General features: G+C 37.3%; 1 protein-coding gene across 3 annotated transcripts; it reads right to left on the bottom strand.

The window, feature by feature from the left end:
- Positions 1 to 240: 240 nt before the first annotated feature.
- Positions 241 to 19,312, bottom strand: LOC149842649 (zinc finger CCCH domain-containing protein 17-like). Of its 3 annotated transcripts, XM_090001527.1 has the most exons (10): positions 19,102 to 19,312; positions 18,290 to 18,756; positions 18,117 to 18,212; positions 17,893 to 17,982; positions 17,625 to 17,726; positions 17,299 to 17,439; positions 7,610 to 7,729; positions 7,464 to 7,523; positions 1,332 to 1,429; positions 241 to 541 (listed from the first exon to the last, which is right to left on the bottom strand). In XM_090001527.1, exons 2-10 carry the CDS (start codon positions 18,752 to 18,754, stop codon positions 403 to 405), a joined length of 1,311 nt encoding a protein of 436 aa, XP_089857653.1. In that variant the 5' UTR covers positions 18,755 to 18,756; positions 19,102 to 19,312; the 3' UTR covers positions 241 to 402. The 3 variants fall into 3 exon arrangements, with proteins under 3 accessions (XP_089857653.1, XP_089857654.1, XP_089857656.1); XM_090001528.1 differs by lacking the exon at positions 19,102 to 19,312 and having other exon boundaries at positions 18,290 to 18,888; XM_090001530.1 differs by lacking the exons at positions 1,332 to 1,429; positions 19,102 to 19,312 and having other exon boundaries at positions 401 to 541; positions 18,290 to 18,888.
- Positions 19,313 to 20,010: the final 698 nt, after the last annotated feature.

Raw genomic sequence — 20,010 nt, 5'->3', positions numbered from 1 at the left:
GTTGGATCAACGTAATCGGATCAAGAAAAGCAATTTTTTATGCTTAAATATTTATGAAAATTTCAAGCCATTGATTTTCAACTCTTAAAAGATCATTCTTAAATTTTTGAAAAAAATAAAAAACCTATGAAGATCTTAATTCATACCGGTAAACACATACCTATTGAATATATATATATATATATAAACAGAAGAAACGTTGAGAGAGAGAGAGAGAGATTTCCCTTTGAGAACAAAAAAACAAACATTATAGAATACTTTTTATTCGTCCAAGGAAATAAAATCGCTTAATCACTTCATGGACAAACGTCAAATGTGATACATCTTTGCATTAAGCAGAATCACATCCTCATAAATTTAAATACACAAAAAGAGGATGGAAAAAAAGAACCGGTGAGAATGCTATGTTTTGGTTGTCTGGGCCAACCACTTCCACACTCTAAGTTGGCCAGTTCCATCACCGGTGAAGAACAAGCCGCCTGGTCCAACTTGGATTGCTCTTACTTCCTCTTTGGAATATATCCTACCCCTTTCACTGAACCTGAAAAGTCAAGAATCCACACTCAATCTTCAACATGCCCACCTGACGGCTGAGATTGGCATCCACATTTTCTTCAAAAAGAAAACAAAGAAAAAAGAACTACCAACAAATTGAATCTAGAATGAGAATGCACGTTTTTACAAATAAAATATAAGATCGCCGTACAAATTTTACGGTAATGTTGTTTTATTAAAGGGATGGCACAATCTCAAAAGAAATAGAACTATAGGTGCTAAGGTGCACTAAATGACCCATAAATCTTGAAAATCTCAAGGTTATGCTTCATAACCTTATGGTTTGTCATGGCCTAAAGTGTGCCCTCATCCAAGGTGGACAAGGACTGACCTATTCTCACTGTAGCTCATTTTCATGTTAAGGAAATAATAAAATATGGAAACTATCTTTATATCTGTTAAAAGATATATATAAAATAATTATAAATTTAAACCTATGTCACACGGACTCTTCTAACAGGGCACCGCACCCGCGTCACACCTGCACCCAGGTAGGTGGACACTTGGACACAGCTTCCTTTGTGTTAGGTGAAGTCAACCACACTGAGGTTCATTTCTATCCAAAAGTAGATTTAGTTATAACCCTAATCAAGTCCATTTTTATCTATATTATATATATAAATACATAAATGCACACAAATACATGTAGTGTTAACTTAAAACTGTTAAAAATTATATATATATATATATATATCCTCCCCGCACCCAAGTTTTTTTAAAGTGCCGCATCCGCACCTATGTGACAGATTTAAACTATTCAAGGAAGATGAACTTACGATGGTAACTCATAGAGACGAACACAGTTGTCGTTGCATGCACATATTAAAACTGGCTGCTCTTGAGCATCAAGGGAACCACACAAGGCAAGGACACCCTGTAGAAAGTGACATGCTTAATTTCCACGCCGAAGAAGATAACAGGTACATAGGGAAAAGGAAAAGAAACTAAAAACACCCATATCACAACATTAATACTCCAAAATGAGGAACAAGACACAACAAACACTAGGAAAGAATTAAGAACAATGCAACAGTCAAAAGCATGTGGTGTTTATCCTTGCAGATTTACTAAGGATGAAAAAGTCACTTGGCTTGTTAAAACCTGAAAGTGCCTTATATCTAGTCATGTTTTACTCGGATACATCTTGTTTCGTCTGCTTCCTACAGCAGTAACTAGCATCTGTATCTGGCAACAAACTAAACCTGATTGCTTTTTGTGTTCCATGGTCATATGGCTTAGCTGGAAATAAGTAATTTAATGTTATAGCTGCATAATCCACGGCTGATATCAATGCCATACTTTACAACGATGAGACAGCCAACCTTCTGACAGTGTAATAGAAGGTTTGACACTAACATCCAGTCCATCTCATACACAATGCTAAATTATGTTTCAGTTAATTTAATTGCATTCCTTAAATGTTCTAATTGAATGATTGTTTCAGCATTTTGAAGTAGCTGTTACTGAGCAGCCAGAGATTCAAAAGGGTGGGAGCCAGTCACTGAGGTTAGTAAACTAAGGGTGCGTACTGTGCTTGCAACTCTATCCATCCATGGATGGAGTGAAATTTTGTCTTTCAGGAGCTAGGGGCCATGACATTGACCAGGGGGGCATGCCAATCAAGGAACGCTTACAGAGCTTACTCATCTTTAAAGGGTCGAAACGGTGTTACCAGAATCACATAGGATTTTCTTCAATAAGAAAGGATTGTTAATGAGGGTGATATGTATGACAGAAGTAATGAGAGGCCCACAATATACAAAAACTTCATGACTCAAAAAGCCAGACTATTATATCGGAAAATCACAATCCAAGGTTCAATCTTGACAAACCATGTCAAACACATCTATGTGGTCAAATTGAGTCGATACAACTTGCAGCTATGATTTCTATCTCAATAGTTCCATACCTTCATTAGTACCAAATATTTACCCACATAGGTACTATTATGTCTGTGTGTTGTGTGTGTTTATGTCTCTGTATGTATGCATCTATGCATTTATATACATATACATATGTGTATGTATGTGAAAGAACAGAAATTTTTCATTCTAATGGATGAATCATTGAAATGGTATAGGAAATGGACTATCTTGCCTGCCAATTTCACATGGGAAGCAAGAGCACAATTTGCAAGCAAGACAACCATGCCAGCAAAACCAGTGACAAATCAATTTCATAAGTTTACCAGGGTGCCGTTAATCCACAACATGAGCAAGCAATAACCATTAAATGAGAACAGGTTCTCAGTTGAGCCTGTGGATTAACATGTGATAAATGATAATCATCTCATCAAGGCAATGGAATTATGTTCATTGTCTCACTGTTGATGGTAAAAGCATAGTCACGGATATCGCAGATATTTTGAAAAATATCATGATATTATCAGTATTTCAAGGTCAGCCAATATTTTCCGAGATTTTCAAAATATCATCAGAACCTAAAATATCATGATATTAGCATGCTATTTTCCAGATATATTCCCGAGATTTTGAAAAAATATCCTTTTTTATATTTTAAGTATTTTTGTTTCCTTTATATTTAAAAATCGTTTCTAATTGCTTCTTTACATTTTTGCAAGAAAATACTATAAAACTTATTATTTCTTTTTTTATTATTCATAGCTTCCTAGATTTCTTGAGAAAAATCACTGTTTGAAAATATCTCCGAGAAATTACCTTGAATGATACAGGTGACTATGGATAAAAGCAATCATATTACCCATGTTGGGTTGCTATCCTCGATTGAAAATTTAGAATTGATAATCTACTGAGGCTATCATAGTAAAATATGATCCTATTGCCACATACTGGGGCTTCTGGCCTATCATCCCTAGAGACTATACCTGAAGATGTTATAAGACATTGTAATTTGCTCAGATTAAAAGTAACTCATGCATCTCTCAATTTGATTTTCTGGCACTTCCTTCATGATCTTCACGAAAAAAAGGATGTTAATTGAAGGAAAGCGCTGTGGAAATCTTTGCAGGGTAGGAAAAGCATGAAGCAAGATAGTCTTACCAAATTCCTCATCTTCCAGGTTGTTGATCATCTCCAAGGCTGACTTCTCAAATAAAGCTACTTAGGAACCATGAAACTTGGTCACTGAATCCTTTCATGATAGCAGTCACAGTTCCTTTTGTGGAAAAGTCCTTGAATGAGAATTTTGGTTTCTAATTGCTGTATTCGCAAGAGCCACAACCTTCTAGTCAAGGACAAGAATCCCAATAGCATATTTCTGCAGCATCATTGTTGTACTGACACCTTATCTGATAAATGGCATTTCTCTCAAATATTCTCATGTTCATGAAAACTTTTTCTAAAAGATGCATACCTTTAGTAAAGACAATTAAACTTGTATACATTTTTCCTAAATTAAAATTTAGGAAAACTTTAAAAAAATGCACCTAAAGTTTAGGCATTAATCAAGAATGCACCTACATTTTTGAAAATTTTAAGTCACTGAAATTTTTGCACCATTAATAAAAAAAACTTCCCATCTATTTAACTTAAGTTATCACCAACCCAAGATGAGTTAAGAGAGTTAATTTACTAGTTAACCCTTCAAAGACCCTTTCCCCATTTTTAGGTGCATTTTTTAAAATATGATGTTGAGCTTAGTTGTCAAAAGTGCTAGTCGGAGCCTAGGTGGAAGACACTAAAAGAACTAAGAGGGACAAAAAATAAAACATCAAGAAAAGCAAAAATATTACAATAAATAGTTAAATTTAGTAACAAAAATATGATTGTAACTATGAATGAAGTGTTAGAAAGGACTTTCTCTCGCCTCTCTCTACTCTATCTCTTCCTCGCTTTTCTCTCTATATATATGGGGTGTGTCTGCCTATTGTGGGTGAGAGAGTGATGGGTAATTTTTTTAGTGTATTCTAGTGAGGCCCTTATGTATTTATTTTTTTATGTATTTTTGTTCATTATGAATGAAATCATTTATGCATACAACTTGTATCAAGTTTTGCGTATTGTTAGTATTCAAACACATTTATATATAATATCATAAGCCCGGCCCAATTAGGCCCATAGGCCTAACGGGCGCGCCGTGGGCTGGGCTTTGACTGGGTTGATATATATATATATATATATATATATATATATATATATATATATATATATATATATATATATATATATATATATATATATATATATATATATATATATATATATAGTGATGTGTAGCTGCTTAATCAATAGGTGCTTGAACAGCTAATTGACATTGTTGAGCGTCCATCACGTGCATGATGGGCGCTCAGCTTTTTTTTACACAAAAACAGTGCCGCTAAAGGTCTCAGTTCCTTTGGGACATTTAGTGGTGCATAAAAATGCCGCTAAAAACCACTTTCAAAATGTTGTGTATGTCCATGTGGACCATTTACCCTTATTTGGTACAAAAAGTCAGTTTTGTTGGGTTTTTACCATTTTTTACATTTTCCTATATATATATATATATAGAGAGAGAGAGAGAGAGAGAGAGAATGGGGATTATCATGCCCCTGTTTTGTTAGGTCATTGTTAGGACCCTCGAAAAATCATAGTTTTTAGTGTTTGTTTGTCAATAAATAAGTATTGATAAACACATCTAATGGTTCAAATTGAGCATAAAACATCTAAAATTTTGATATTTGGAGGGTCTTAAAGAAGACGTTAAGAAAAAGAGGACAAGATGAACCCCGTTCTCATATATATATATATATATATATATATATATATATATATATATATATATATATATATATATATATATATATATATATATATAAAACTGAAAAAACAGATTTTATATATGTGTGTATTGTGTCAAAAACACATGCATACATGTAAACAAAAAAAAAAGAAAAAATGAGAAAAAGGAAGAAAAAAAGAAGAGTGGAGGAGCGAGAGGAAGAAGAAAAAAAATAAAAAGGGAAAAAAGTAGAAAAAAAAGAAAAGGGGAAAAAGGAAGAAGAAGAAGAAGAAGAGGAAGAGGAAGAAAAAAAGATGGAGGTGTAAAGGGAGGAAGAAGAAAAAAATAAGAAGGTAAAAAAGAAAAGCAAAAGAAGAAGAAAATGAGAGAACAAAAAAGAAAGTTTTGGGGGCAGGAGGAAGAAGAAAAAAAAGAAAAGAACGAGACAAAAATAAAAAAAATGACAACCATATGTTTGTGCGACCTAAGCGGGGATAGTGGCGTGCCTAGGCAGCCTATGTGGAAAAACAGAGCCCTGCCGCCTAGACCCATATGCCTAGGTGGTGGCTCTGTGCCTAGCCTGCCTAGGCAGCGCCACTTTTGACAACTAAGATGTTGAGGGTAAAATGGTAATTCCACATCACATCTAAACAACAAACTTCACAATAATAAACTCCTGGGCCTTATTAATTATCCACAATATTTTTTAGGTGTTTTTAAAATTTTCAAAACCTAGGTGCCTCTTTGATTAATGCCCAAACTTTAGGTGCCTTTTTGAAAATTTCCCTAAAATTTATAATTATCCATCGAAAACAGTAATATCTAAGTTAAGACTTTTGTCACAATATTTCACTGTGGTAAACAATCTCCAACCGAAAACAACCTGGGTAAAGTTCCCCCAAAAAATAAATTGAAGTCAACATTTTTTTCTGGATTCATGTGCAATATGGAGAAACTATACACGATAACATTTTTCGAAGTGCCTTTTCCAGGTATAAAAGTATGTCCCCTCGGTGAAACTATTTTTCCTAAAATAATGTCTCAGAACTTGTGGAGCCTACAATGGCGAAAAGGGTCTGCATCTGCACTTGCACACGGCTTTCACTGTGTATATATATCTAAGAACTAAGTAACCTAGAAAAAAAGAAACATAAGAAACTCTAGTATTCAGTTGATTCAACCACTAGTGTATGCATTAAGCTCTACATCTATGTCACATGGGTTCGGGTACAGTGTACAAGGGTATGAAACGAAAATTTCAAAAAATGCGGGTATGGGGACAGCTATATATATATATATATAAGAAAGAGAGAGAGATTCCTTCCCCTTTTATAAGATATGTTATATATGTTTCCTAATATAATAGATCCATATATAATCGAGACCCAGACCCAAACACACACACACTCTCTCTTTATATATATATACGTATATATATAAAGAGAGAGTGTGTGTGTTTGGGTCTGGGTCTCGATTATATATGGATCTATTATATTAGGAAACATATATAACATATCTTATAAAAGAAGGAATCTCTCTCTCTCTCTCTCTTTTGCCCCTCCCTCTCTCTCTCGTTTCCCTCTCCCCCACTCTCGTCTACCGCTTCTCTCTTTTCCCCCCTCCCCACCTCGCCTCTTGTTTCCCCCAGAGAGAGAGAGAGATCAAACACCAAAAAAATGGGTCGGCTCATGGTTGGACCCAACCCACGGCATACCCACATGCCATGAGGTACCCATGTCCTGCAGTGTTGACACGGGTATGCCTACCCATACGGAGTGTCCCTGTGACAATTGTACATAATGCAATTCCAATAAGGTTCAGTATGGATTGAACTATTAACACGATGGTGGAGTTTATTCCGTAATTATAAGTTCATATACCAAATAAGGGGTTCTATGTTCCAAATTTGCTCTAAAAAGTCCCCACAAAGATCTCTTCCTTAAACCTCATCAATTCTCACTGAAACTAATTGACTGGCTTCCACTGGAACCTGTGGGAATTTCTATGATACTTTCACCTCCATAGAGGTGAAGAGATTGGTCAAATTGCCAATCATGTTCAATCAAATCCACCAATAGAGATCAAAATTTTCTAAGATTTCTAGAAGATTTAAACTCTGCAAAGATCAAACTCATATTACAGCAATTGTTCCAACTTCCAAGATATAATTGGAGAGAATGAAGCATGTAAAAAGGGAAGACGCATGATCAGAGAGTAGACAAACTTACATGTTCTTCATTATGTGAATATGTCACTTCTAAGCTCCCATTTTCTGTAGCTACCCAGATCTGGAAAAGCCCAAAAAACTTGTGATTAAGGTAAGTCAGCACTAGTATAAGCATAAACAAAATTTACACAAAAGAGAATAAATTACCTTTACAGTTTGGTCCAAAGAACAAGATAACAAAAATTCTTTCCAACACAGAAGGGACATAACCACAGAGGTGTGATCCGATAGTGTCTGAATGCATTGAAATGTCTCGAGGTTCCACACCTGAATGAAAAAAGCTAAAATATTATGGCATGAAAATGAAGAAAATAAAACAGTTGTGAGCTAAAAAATGAAAATTCTACAAGTAAAACATATGAATTGGAAAAGGAAACAAATAAGGGCACCACATACTTGTCACGATATTGTCATTACATTCCAATGATATTGCCAGAACAAACCAAAAAAAGGCATATAATTATATATGCCATGAGATTTTAACTCAAATCATGAAAGACTTTGGAGCTCACTTCATATGTAGAGAACAACCAAACAAGACTTTTCTTCTCTTTCATGTCAGTGAATATGTCAAATACTACATATAGCAGCCATGAATAAATCTGCTAATTCAAATGTTACCCAAGTTTTTCTCGTGTTTTTTTTTTTGCGAGATTTTTGTAAATCTCGCGATATTTTTCACCAAGCCTGTGATACACTGATACATGAACTACATGCCTTTTTGTGTTTCACAAGTTGAATAGTTGGATTTCCTATGATGGTGGGTATTGATAATGCATTTGAATGAGTTGAATGATAATGACACTTAAAATTCTGTTTTGTTTTCTTCTTTTGCAGGTTTACAGGATATGACAGATGGGTAATATGAAGATGACCCAGAACTACCTATCATGCATAGAACAACAGTACTATGGTGCAATGTATGGAACCAGAAGAAGTGTGGGTAAGGCAAGCAAGGTGAAACTCATATGTTTATGTGCAAGCACATTGTTTATCATGGGTCATATACTCGAGTTTTTGCACATCTCATGTGTCATTTGGTTTCAAAAGAAAAAGAGTTGATGAGAAAAATTAAGAGGCAAGTTCGACGAGTAGAAGCTTCAACAGGCACATTTCAGTTACAAAGATCAAAAATAGATAAAATGAAGCCTATGACTCCTACATCTTTTGCATTTAGTGAAAGTATTGTTGATATTTGTGATTTATTTAAAAAGATAGAGAATATGTAGATCATAAAGTTGTTAGGTTTTTACGTGCAAATGACATACCTTTCAATGTGCTTTAACCACCGTATTGGGAAGAGATGATATTGGCAATTAGTAAGATGCCAAGATATAAGCCCCCGTCATATGAAAAAGCCCAAATAACATTGCTTGACAATGAGGAGTGTGTTTACATAGAGTTAAGTGAATTTGGGAGAAAAGTTTGAATAGTTTGGAGTTTTTATTGTCTTAAATGGTTGGACAAATATAAAGAACAAACACATGATAAATATACTATCTTCAAATTATTTTGGATCGATATTCTTATATGCGGGTGATTTTTCTTATTTGAAACAGTCAGCTGCAAATATTAGAGTTTCTGAAGACTGGATTTAAAACAATGGAGCCTTCTAATGTAGTGCAAGGGAGTACAGACAATGCAGCAAATTGCAAGTTATTTGGCGAAGAATTGAGACAAATATACAAGTATATTTTTTAGTCACATTGTGTTGTGCACACTTTCAATTTAATCTTCAAAGATTTAGCATGTGAGTTTAATTGGTTGGAAGAGACATATTTGAAGAATAAAGAAACTGTGAAGTATATTACAAATCATTTGAAAGCATTAGCAATCTTTATAAGCAATGAAAATTTGGAACTAATAGAGATTGCAAAGACAAGTTTTGGTTCAAATTACACATCTGAAGTGTTGGTTTGATGTAAGAGAGAGCTTGAGGCTTACTGTCATATCAGATAGATGGAGTGAGTGGAAACAATCATACACTGATGAGACTATGAAAAAGAGGGCTATTACGATAGAAAATATTGTTCTATCAAAAGAATATTGGGATTTTGTTTGTTTAGCATTATTAGTCACAAAACTCATCTATAAGATGATCAAATTTATTGATCAAGAAGACCCCTTAATTGATGAAGTGTAGGAAAGCATGGATAATATGTTTAGAGATATCAAAGACAATCTAAAAGGACAACTGGATTTTCATGAAAAGATTCATAGGATCGTCTCAAATAGATGGAATAGAATGAATGTGCCCCTCCATATTTTTTGTCTTCAACATGCTCGTAATATGAGATATTATGAGCTAAAGTATCTTAAGATCCCAACACAAAGAGGGGTCAAGCCAGTTTCTCCTAGTAAAGATTATATTATATCCATTTGATAAAGTTTAAACTTTAAGGATTTAATTATTTTATTCGTTCATTTGGATTTTCTTGTTATAACTTAACAATCTTTTTTTATGCAGAAAAAAGCTGATATTTTAGATGGTGCAATGCTCGTGATCCATATCATATCCGGTGAAAATGAAGAAATATCTTCAATTTATAGGTCACAACTTATGGCTTTTGCATCGAGAAGTGAAAGATTTAGCCAGACTGCGGCAAGAATGGATGCATTGAATCCTACCATGTCAAAGTCCTTAATTAGTGGTGTTCTATGGTGGTGACACGCCCAAGCTATGTCACATGGGTGCGGGGATTCGGCACTTCCAAAAAACTCGAGTGCGGGGGTGCGGCAGGGGCAAAATGTAATATATATAAGGGGGGTCCGGGGGTTCCCCCGGCGCGGGTCCGTCTGTCGGATTGGTTCTCGATACAGATCCAGGTTCTCCAGACCAGACCCAGACCTGGAACCCAAATGGGTCTGGGTGGGAGCTTGGGTCAGGACCAACTCAATGAGATCCGGGTAGACTGATCTATCCAAAATGGGTTTGGATCGGGTCTCTCATTGGGTCAGAATACCCGATCTGACCTCGGTAATGAAAACAATTAAAACTTAAAGTTCGGTTTCTGAGAAACCGAACGATCAGTTTCTCAAAAATCAAAAGTCACCAAAAAAGGGCAAAAGCCCCTTCGGACTCCTAGTTACTAGGAAAAACGTTGGTGAAGCTATCGATGAAATGGCGACGCTCGACGAAAGAAACTCTCAGCTTGCCTGCGACGGCAACCGGATTGCTGACCAGAGCCAAAAAACACCAAGTGTTGAAACCCCAGCGAAGAACCCAACTGATGCACGGGTTTGGGGTTTCGGCCAGCAGTATCAGTTCGGTGAAAGCGAAAATCCGACGACCATCCGTAGCAGCCAACGACGCAGGCAAGGCCGCCAGCGATCCACGACAAAAAACCCCTTCCAATGAAGGGCATTGGCCACCCGATCCTGCTGACAGAAACTGAAAGTGCCACTTACGAACGGTGGTACTCCAACTCTGCCAGTGACAGCGGTGAGGCCGTCGGCGATTGTTGGCCCCCTCATCTCCCCAACGAAAGCCACAATGGGTAAAGGGTATAGTTTTTTTATTGTGCATTCCACCGGCAGCCAAAAAAAATGGACCGAAATGAACCTGGGTGGGATCAACGCACCCAGGGTCGGGTTGACCGCACCCGCGTCGAGTCGCGTCGGCACAGGTGCGACACCCTGCTAGCCGAATCCCTGTTACATAGCGCCCAAGTTGAGAGCATTAACCATTAAGGTTTTATCTCAAGCTATCAGCACATCTTCTGTTGAAAGATCGTAGAGCACCTATAGCTACATTCATAATATTAAAAGAAATAGTCTCAATGAAGACATGTTGATACCTTGGTATATATCCATTCGAATTTTCGATTGATTGACAGGTATAATTAAAGTGCTTTGTATCTTTGTTTTAATATCTTATAAAATATTTATGTATCATTGTTATTCGTTAGCATACTTATTTTGTATTCTTGTCATAAAAAAGTGTAAAAATTGCTACAAAGAATGACATACTTGAAAATGGGATATCAATCTAGAGCTTCTTGTTGCAGAAAAAAAATACGTTGAGATTGGAGGACATGTGTTGGAGAGACTTGGATGATAGTAAACAACAAACACTATTTCCAAAACCAAAGATGCACAATCAAGAGCTCAATTGACTTCGATAATCACACGTAGAAATGAGGTTGAAGGGGATTTGGATCAATCAAATAGAGCTAGGGTAAGACTAGTAATGTACAAGAATGATCGTCAGTTCCCCAAGGTCGGATTGATTGTTTCTTTAGCAGCAGGCTTAGGCGAGATTTGCATTATGTATCTTATTTTTTTCACTTTCTTCTATATATATTGTTTATATTTTAAATTAAGATTTTTGAATATTTTAAGTTTTTATCATAAGTTTTTATCTTATTTTGGTCCATTTTTTGGAATTTTAAAAAAAAATGGGCTACAGAATTTAAAAAAAAAATCTTGGGGGGGGGGGGGGGGGGGTGGCTGCCCCCTATAACCCCCCGCCAGCGGTGGCCCCCCTGGACCCCCGCCCGCTCACCACGCAACGGGACCCGCACTGGGAACCCCCCCCCCCCCTCCTGTAAGGGAATCAAGCTTCACAACTCATCACTTGTCCCCTAATGGGCACAACTTTGACCAAGTCTTATATATATATATATATATATGTATATATATATATATAGCCGAGTCCCTGTGTCCAAAATTTTTGAAATTGTGCCGCACCCGTGTTGCACTCGCACCCATGTGACATAGGAAAAAAGATGATTCATTTCTTTAGCATGACTTGCACTAAGTGCCTTCAATAATAAGATATGATGGAAAAAGGTCCTTTATACACTATACACAGTCTAAAGAATCCATAGAGATAGTTATTGATTGTCAGAACATGGGGTTCAGGCTTGAATTAGACCCAAAACTGATGAAATGAACTTGGAGGCATGGCCCATTGATGGAATGTTTGGTGCTTTTAGCAAGGAAGTCTCAAAAAACTAGGTCACCGGACTTCCATTCTGGCCTTGAAATTTCTAAATACCGGACAGGCCTTGAAATTCCTATATATACTAATGTTTCCTACCCTCGTGGGTAAGGAACTCCCCGGTAAAAAACTGTAACATTTTTAATTTTTTTATGCTTTTTGTACATCTGACCCTCCAGATGTTATCTGCATGTTTGGGTTGGTAGAAATCAGATCTTGGATCATGTTATTCCAGTGTATATGTAAGATTTCGTAGGAGTTGAAAAATCAACGGCCTACAATGTACCAAATTTTCAACTCTCATAAAATCATATTTTTAAGTAGAAAAAATACGATCCAAGAGTCAATTCCTACTATTTTGACCATGTTGAACACATCCATGGGGTTAGATTTGGTCAAAACAAACATCCCACTATGAGTTCCAACCAAGGTTTTAAAACCCACTGACTCGAGACTCGACTCGTGACTCGGCGGGTCAACTCGGTGACTCGGACCGGGTTTTGTTAACTTTTGATTTTAAAAGAAAAACAATATATAATTTGTCTCAAACCATGTTTTTCAGTAAACAAGAGATGTTTTTTGGCTCCATGCAGAATCTTGGGTTGAACTGAAATAAGGAGATCATAGCATGTGGATAAATTGTTCACGAATGAGCAATAAGTTGGAAATGTGGAATGAAAGAGCACAATTTATTCAAGTTACATAGATGCCATTATGCATTAAAAATGTACATGCCTATAAAGAAAAGAGAAATTTTTGTTGGATGTGATCAAGGTTTTAAAACACAGTGACTAGGGACTCGACTCGTTCTTTATTGACTCGTGATTCGGCAGGTCAACTCGGTGACTCGGACCAGGTTTTGTTAACTTTTGATTTTAAAAGGAAAACAATATATAATTTGTCTCAAACCATGTTTTTCAATAAACAAGAGATGTTTTTTGGCTCCATGCAGAATCTTGGGTTGAGCTGAAATAAGGAGATCGTAGCATGTGGATAAATTGTTCACGAATGAGCAATAAGTTGGAAATGTGGAATGAACGAGCACAATGTATTCCAGTTACATAGATGCCTTTATGCATTAAAAATGCACATGCCTATAAAGAAAAGAGAAATTTTTGTTGGATGTGATAAGGCAAGGTGAGGACAATTGGTTCTGATTAAAGGGGTATAGCCGATATGAGATACAAAGAAAATATGCTGAAAGGACAAGAAAGAAGCACCAAGTAGATGTTGGAACTCTATGGATGTTAGTGTGAGGAGAAAACCAAATTATTCCTTGTTATATAGTTATGTTAGTAAAGTTTAAAGCAAAATATTAAATGCATTTATGCAAAGAAACTGCAAAAAGTATAATTGTGTAGAACAGAATAAAAGCAGCAATCTACTTGATCATAAAATATTAATTAGCTGTTGTTGAATCTGAAGATTGTCCTGCCTGATGCTTCTAGAAATAGATTCATATCCAATAACATTTACCTTAGATCATAGTCACAGATTGTCTTCTTTACATATTGAAGACATTAAGAACTCGCCCGAGTCATGCCGAGTCACAGCCGAGTCTTCGCAGACCGAGTTTAGCTTGCTGGGTTGACTCGCTGGAGGGCCGAGCCGAGCCAAGTCAGCCGAGTCACTGACTTGACTCGGCGGGTTTTAAAACCTTGGAATAAGCTAAGAACATTCCCAATACCAATAGCATTGATAGTAACAAAGATGCTCCAAGAAGACACCTCAAAAGCCATTAAGATTTGTTTCATATTTTGAAACCTCCCAAAAAAGTTCTGGGGGTTATTGAAATGTAAGTAGCTTATGCTCTTTTCTTTCTCAACTATTATGACGATAATTTTTTTTTCAATTCATTGTGAGATTATGCAGATACTTTTTTAAGCAAACTTCAAAACATAATAAAATATCAAAAAAGATGATGTTTGCAGGGCCTGATCAAACTAAATTCCCTCAATTACAAGGTACTATAGAGCAAGCCCCTTCCAACATAGATTGAATGTGAAAGATGGAAATAGAATCAGTATGAGGATGCTAAAGCTTAGGCACGTTCAGCAAGGTTTAGTGACAACAGCAAGGACTTGGATGTTGCACATGGCCACAACTCATATACAGAAAATTTGCATGAAGAAACCAGTAACACTATGCCATCCAATGTTACATAAGACAACAGATGACCAACAAAATTCAATCTTAAACAACAAAGCATTATCTTTGATCGGTAGTGGATGTCATTGATCATATTCTTTCAAGTCAACCAATTTGTCCTCCCTAATAGTAATGGCAACAAAATGTTTGGACATCCTCGTTGAAAGCAGCTAATGTGGAAAGAGGAATTCATGTGTGTGTGTGTGTGTGTGAGAGAGAGAGAGAAAGAGAGACTAAAGGGCTGTTTGTTTGACCAAATATGGTGAGAAAATAGACCATATTAATATTGAAATACACACTTTTTTTTAATAAGAAAGTATGCATTATCTCACTTGGGTGGAAAAAAAAATTTACATAGATTGAATGTGAAAGATGGAAATAGAATCAGTATGAGGATGCTAAAGCTTAGGCACGTTCAGCAAGGTTTAGTGACAACAGCAAGGACTTGGATGTTGCACATGGCCACAACTCATATACAGAAAATTCGCATGAAGAAACCAGTAACACTATGCCATCCAATGTTACATAAGACAACAGATGACCAACAAAATTCAATCTTAAACAACAAAGCATTATCTTTGATCGGTAGTGGATGTCATTGATCATATTCTTTCAAGTCAACCAATTTGTCCTCCCTAATAGTAATGGCAACAAAATGTTTGGACATCCTCGTTGAAAGCAGCTAATGTGGAAAGAGGAATTCATGTGTGTGTGTGTGTGAGAGAGAGAGAGAAAGAGAGACTAAAGGGCTGTTTGTTTGACCAAATATGGTGAGAAAATAGACCATATTAATATTGAAATACACACTTTTTTTTAATAAGAAAGTATGCATTATCTCACTTGGGTGGAAAAAAAATTTAAAAGGTTGGCCTATAGTCAATGAGAAAGACCAAGAGTTTTGTATAAAAACTAGATCATGCAATCCCCAAGGGAAGGACTTTCAGGTTATCCAATGAGAAAAAGTTATCATATAAAAAGGTTTCCACTTTCCTATCCAAGAAACAAACAAGTTCTAAGGAAATTTATCAGAACTGCTCCAACAGGAAAACCTTTTGCAGAAGAGGTCTTGCACCAAGAGTAGGGATGTAAACAGATAGAATTTGGTTTGTGTGTAACTTGTACTGAATCCAACCCAATCGGATATCGGCTAGACAGATTTGGAGTCAGATTTAGGTTCAGATGGAAAATCGTAGAACCAAATCTGGATTTTAAACATATTTGGATTTGGATGTAAAACCACAACACAAATGGATATGAATCTGATTATTAATGGCATTGGGAATGCTTTACCCAATATGACTAATTGGAGTCAGATTCAGTTGGATATAGGATGAGAATCCAATCCACTGACAACTCTGACCAAGAGCTATCACAGTTGCATGGTTGATAATGCAGCATAATTAATTAACAATCCATAATTCAGCATAATCATTATTACTTGATTGAGAATCTTCCATAACCGAACGCCACAACTATTTAGTGATTACAGTAAATAAAGGTGATCATACAATTTCTTTCTAGACTTGCAAAGACAAGTTGTGTACTATGGTATCCCTAAAGCAGCTCAATAACTTGCTAAAATCTAGATCCAGAAAATGAAAATGAGATTGCTCCAAAGAAAAAATCTCTACTACTTTATGTCAACCCACAAGAAGGAATGAATATGGCATTGGTATCCCAACTGATATTAGCTTTCATCTTAAGACCTATTCATTATTAAAGATACAGATGTGAACTAGGACTCGATATGAGTACGAGACATTAATTTGAAACTTTTTTAAAAGCCAGGATATGAGGATGCACAAACACACACTCATAAGGCTACAACCAGTGTTGTTAAAAGCGTGCCTTGCCTCCGGGGGGGGGGGGGGGGGGGGGCTCTGGGGGGCAGCGCCCCCAGAAGAATTTTTTTTTAATAAAAAAATTGGACACAAATGACCCTAGGTGCGGTCAACGCACCCAGGGTCGGGTTGACCGCACCGGGTGCCGCACGTGCACCCGCGTCGCGTCGACACGGGTGCGGCACCCAGTTTGCCGAGTCCCTGTGACATAGACCTCAACGCTTTTCACAACATTTGAATTGATGTGATAAATGGTCAAGATCCAATTTTCCACAAATTCATGTGGTTCACATGGTAAACGGATAAAAATCAATCATCTGAGATTCTGAGAATTCATGTGCACATTGCATTTAATAAAAGGGAAGAGAGAGAGTCATGTCTCAGTCAGTATTAACTCTTCATTTTTCTCTTTTGGGAGGGAGGGGAGTTGTGTGGTGGAAAGGTGTATTAGTGACTTACTTTAGCACACCATTAATGAAGGAAGAATAAGAGATAAAGAGGATGCTTATGACAGTGAGCCTTTCCATGTCAGAGATTTGGAAACAAAAAAAAACAAGACACTTTACTTTGACCAATTTGGACATGGATTTGACCACATCCCCACCGTGTCATGTCACCTATGACACAGCAAAAAATGTTTATCCCTGTGACATCCTAAGACCATATGAAATAGTCCAGTTTGTCCAAATTCACAAGTCCAGAATCCAGATGTAGATTTTTTTAAACACCAACAACATTTCCGACTTTATTTCAATATGCACACAAGTAATTGAAAATAGCTACTCATACTCAGACTAATGTACACACTCCAAAAATTGGAAACAGAAATATACATGTCCATCCCTGACAATGCAGACAAAATACCCAAGCTACTCCAGAGGTAGAAAATTTAAAATCCAACTAACCTTTATTGTCTTGTCCATAGAACCAGAAAAGAGTCTGTTGGCACCAAAAACTAATGAAACAACAGAAAGTATGTGCCCTAAAAGAGAAGCAGCTGGCTCAAAAGAGTTGCCAGTAAATTTCCATGCCAATATGCTACCATCCTGCAGTATGCAAAACATATACAATCTTATTCTATATCCAAGTAAAGAACTAATAGGCCGAGGTATCAAATTACTGAAAATTCAAACAAACTAAACATTGAATAAAGCTAAACAAATAACTCAATCATGCTTCAGAATGCCAAGTTACGAGGTTGCCATCTTCTTGCTCTCTACAAATTAATCACCTGTATACCCGCCAAAAGCAACTCATTACCGACAGCAAGGGCATGCACCTGCCCGTTTGGCCCGTTAAGGGTAAGCTCTGTGGCAGTTTGAGTGTTCCACACCTGCAATGGCAACATTGTATAAGAAGTGCTTCCTTTATGAAATTAAGTGACATATGAAAACAATTAATTTGCTTAAATCCACAAACAAGAAATAGGAGCATCTGAGATTTGCCAACAAAAAAGTAGAACTTTCTTCTCCATCACTTTGACCAGAAAAGACATTTACCTTCACAAAATTAGGTATCCCAACAAAAAGCCACGGGCCTTCATTAATCATGCACCCCACTTCGCCAGGCAATTTTATAGCACCAACACACTAACCAAAAAGGAAACAAAATAAAAAAATGATATGATAACATTCTCATGAATAATGAATTGCTAACAGCTGAGAACTCCAACACGATAATCAAACAGTGCAAAGAAAAAATATTCCTCGGTTGTTCTAAATACCTGGCCAGACTGGCAATCCCAAACTCTAACCGATTCATCTACACTGCCTGAATAGAGTTTGTCTGAACCTGAAGGAAGTGCAATCCCACGCACAGCCTGCTACAAAAACCTTTTCAATCTCACAACAAGATGCAAATGCCCCAAAATCCAATGAGAAGTACAAGATAGAACACCTTTTCATGCCCACTGAGCAAAGTCACAAACACAAACCCTTCGCCCACAAAGGAAGAGTGCAGAAACTTGCAGTCATTGCCATATTTGCAGTGTCCCGCTATCCAGTAGGTACATACTCTGTCTTGAATCTTCCTATGGTTATCCACGGTGGCACTGCCACCACCGGCGCCACTGCCTGCACCCATACCCCTTCCCCACTTGGGATTTAAAGGTCTTCTCTGAACCAGAGCCCCACCACCATTCTGAAAATCCGTCATCTGATTGGGCCGCTTCGTGTTATTAACACCATTGTTGGTGCCCACCCTATCAATCCGACCAGTGACATCCCCGTGCAAAAAATTACAAGGATTTCTGTTGCACCTACCTTCCTGCCAATAATAGCAAATCTTCGGGGTCTTGCCCGTCGGCCCAAGCCGGTGATACGTTCTCTTATTCCCTCCTTTGTCCAAAAATTCCACATCCATAACTATACAAAATTAAACATGAAACATCCACAAACAACAACAACAATACACAGTTCAGGCAAAATCAACCTCGCCTCCTTCACAAAGCAAGCACTCTCTCGTCCACCAGGAGAGACTCCAACGCAAAGATGCCCTAGCACCCGTCCTACTCAAAACCCTAGAATCCGATAAACTAAACGAAATCGATAGCGACCGCAAAATCATCGCCAGGCTAAAAACCCTAGCTCAGAGAGGCAACCGCCAGACGAATACTAAAAAATCAAGAAAAAATCTCAACGGATGGTTACGACGACGATGATGCCGTAGAAATCACAAACCGGACCGAACGGGAAAGATTAGCCCCAAACCTGAGAAGGCGAACGAATTCTTGATGACTACGATCGAGGGACAGATCGACGAAGTCCGTCAGAGAAACAACGACGGGGTGGAAGGCTCTCTGGACGAGACGATTGATCGACGAAGGGGAGGGGCGAGAATTCTGAAACCCAAAAGCAGAAAGGCGCCCTTTCTCCTCGAGCCCTTCTCTCAGAAAGAGCAGAGGTGAGAGAACTCCGAAAGCTAAGAGCGAGTGGGGGGTCCTCTCTCGAGTCTCATATAGGTGATCGAATTTCAAAATTACCGAAAATACCCTAAGAATCTCTGACGTGGACGTCTGAAATAAGCCGCTGGAATCGGAACGGTTTTACCTTTCCCGATTCGATGCGGTTTCGCGTCGACTGATACTCAACTCCTCCTAGTCCCACTCTCCATTCTATCATAGTATTTGCCAGCAGCTTCTTACTAACTAGAGAAGCTGGCTTCAGAAGTGAGAAACTCCTCACTTAACATTAAAGGAGGAAAAGCTTTGGGAAACTCCTTTCCTAAATATGAAAAACTCCCTTCTTTTTTAGTGGGAAGCTGGCTTCATCTTAATTTCTCAAATTGATTTCCTCCTGCTTCTTTAAGGTTTTTCTAACTTTTTGCCACTTCCCACTCATTTCTCCTTCTATAATTTTATATTAAAATTTTATAATTATTTTATAATAAGGTTGCATGTTAGTTTTATGGATCAAGATGTGGGGTCCCCCTCTTGATCTTCATGTCCCTGAATCTCTTTGGAGATCCTAAGGCAAGGGGTGTAACCCACTCAGGTTTGGTTTGAGTTTGAGTTTGGGTTAGGTTTTGTTAGTCTTGTTTTTTAATTGGATCTAAAATTAAACACTAAATCCGATCTAATTTGATCTAAAATCGAAGACTCGTTTGTGTTCAGGTTCAAA

The sequence above is a fragment of the Nuphar pumila genome, chromosome 3, assembly GCF_984573655.1.
Source record: "Nuphar pumila chromosome 3, dmNupPumi1.hap1.1, whole genome shotgun sequence".
NCBI classification, from domain to species: Eukaryota; Viridiplantae; Streptophyta; class Magnoliopsida; order Nymphaeales; family Nymphaeaceae; genus Nuphar; species Nuphar pumila.
This window is presented reverse-complemented; position numbering and strand designations above follow the sequence as displayed.

Excerpts from the sequence above, each read along its gene's own strand:
- LOC149842649 (XM_090001527.1), bottom strand. The coding sequence starts at position 18,754 with ATGGATGTGGAATTTTTGGACAAAGGAGGGAATAAGAGAACGTATCAC. Across the intron at positions 17,440-17,624 it reads TGCTTTTGGCGGGTATACAG|GATGGTAGCATATTGGCATG; the intron begins GTGATTAATTTG and ends TGCATACTGCAG. Across the intron at positions 542-1,331 it reads CGTCTCTATGAGTTACCATC|GTTCAGTGAAAGGGGTAGGA; the intron begins GTAAGTTCATCT and ends TTGACTTTTCAG.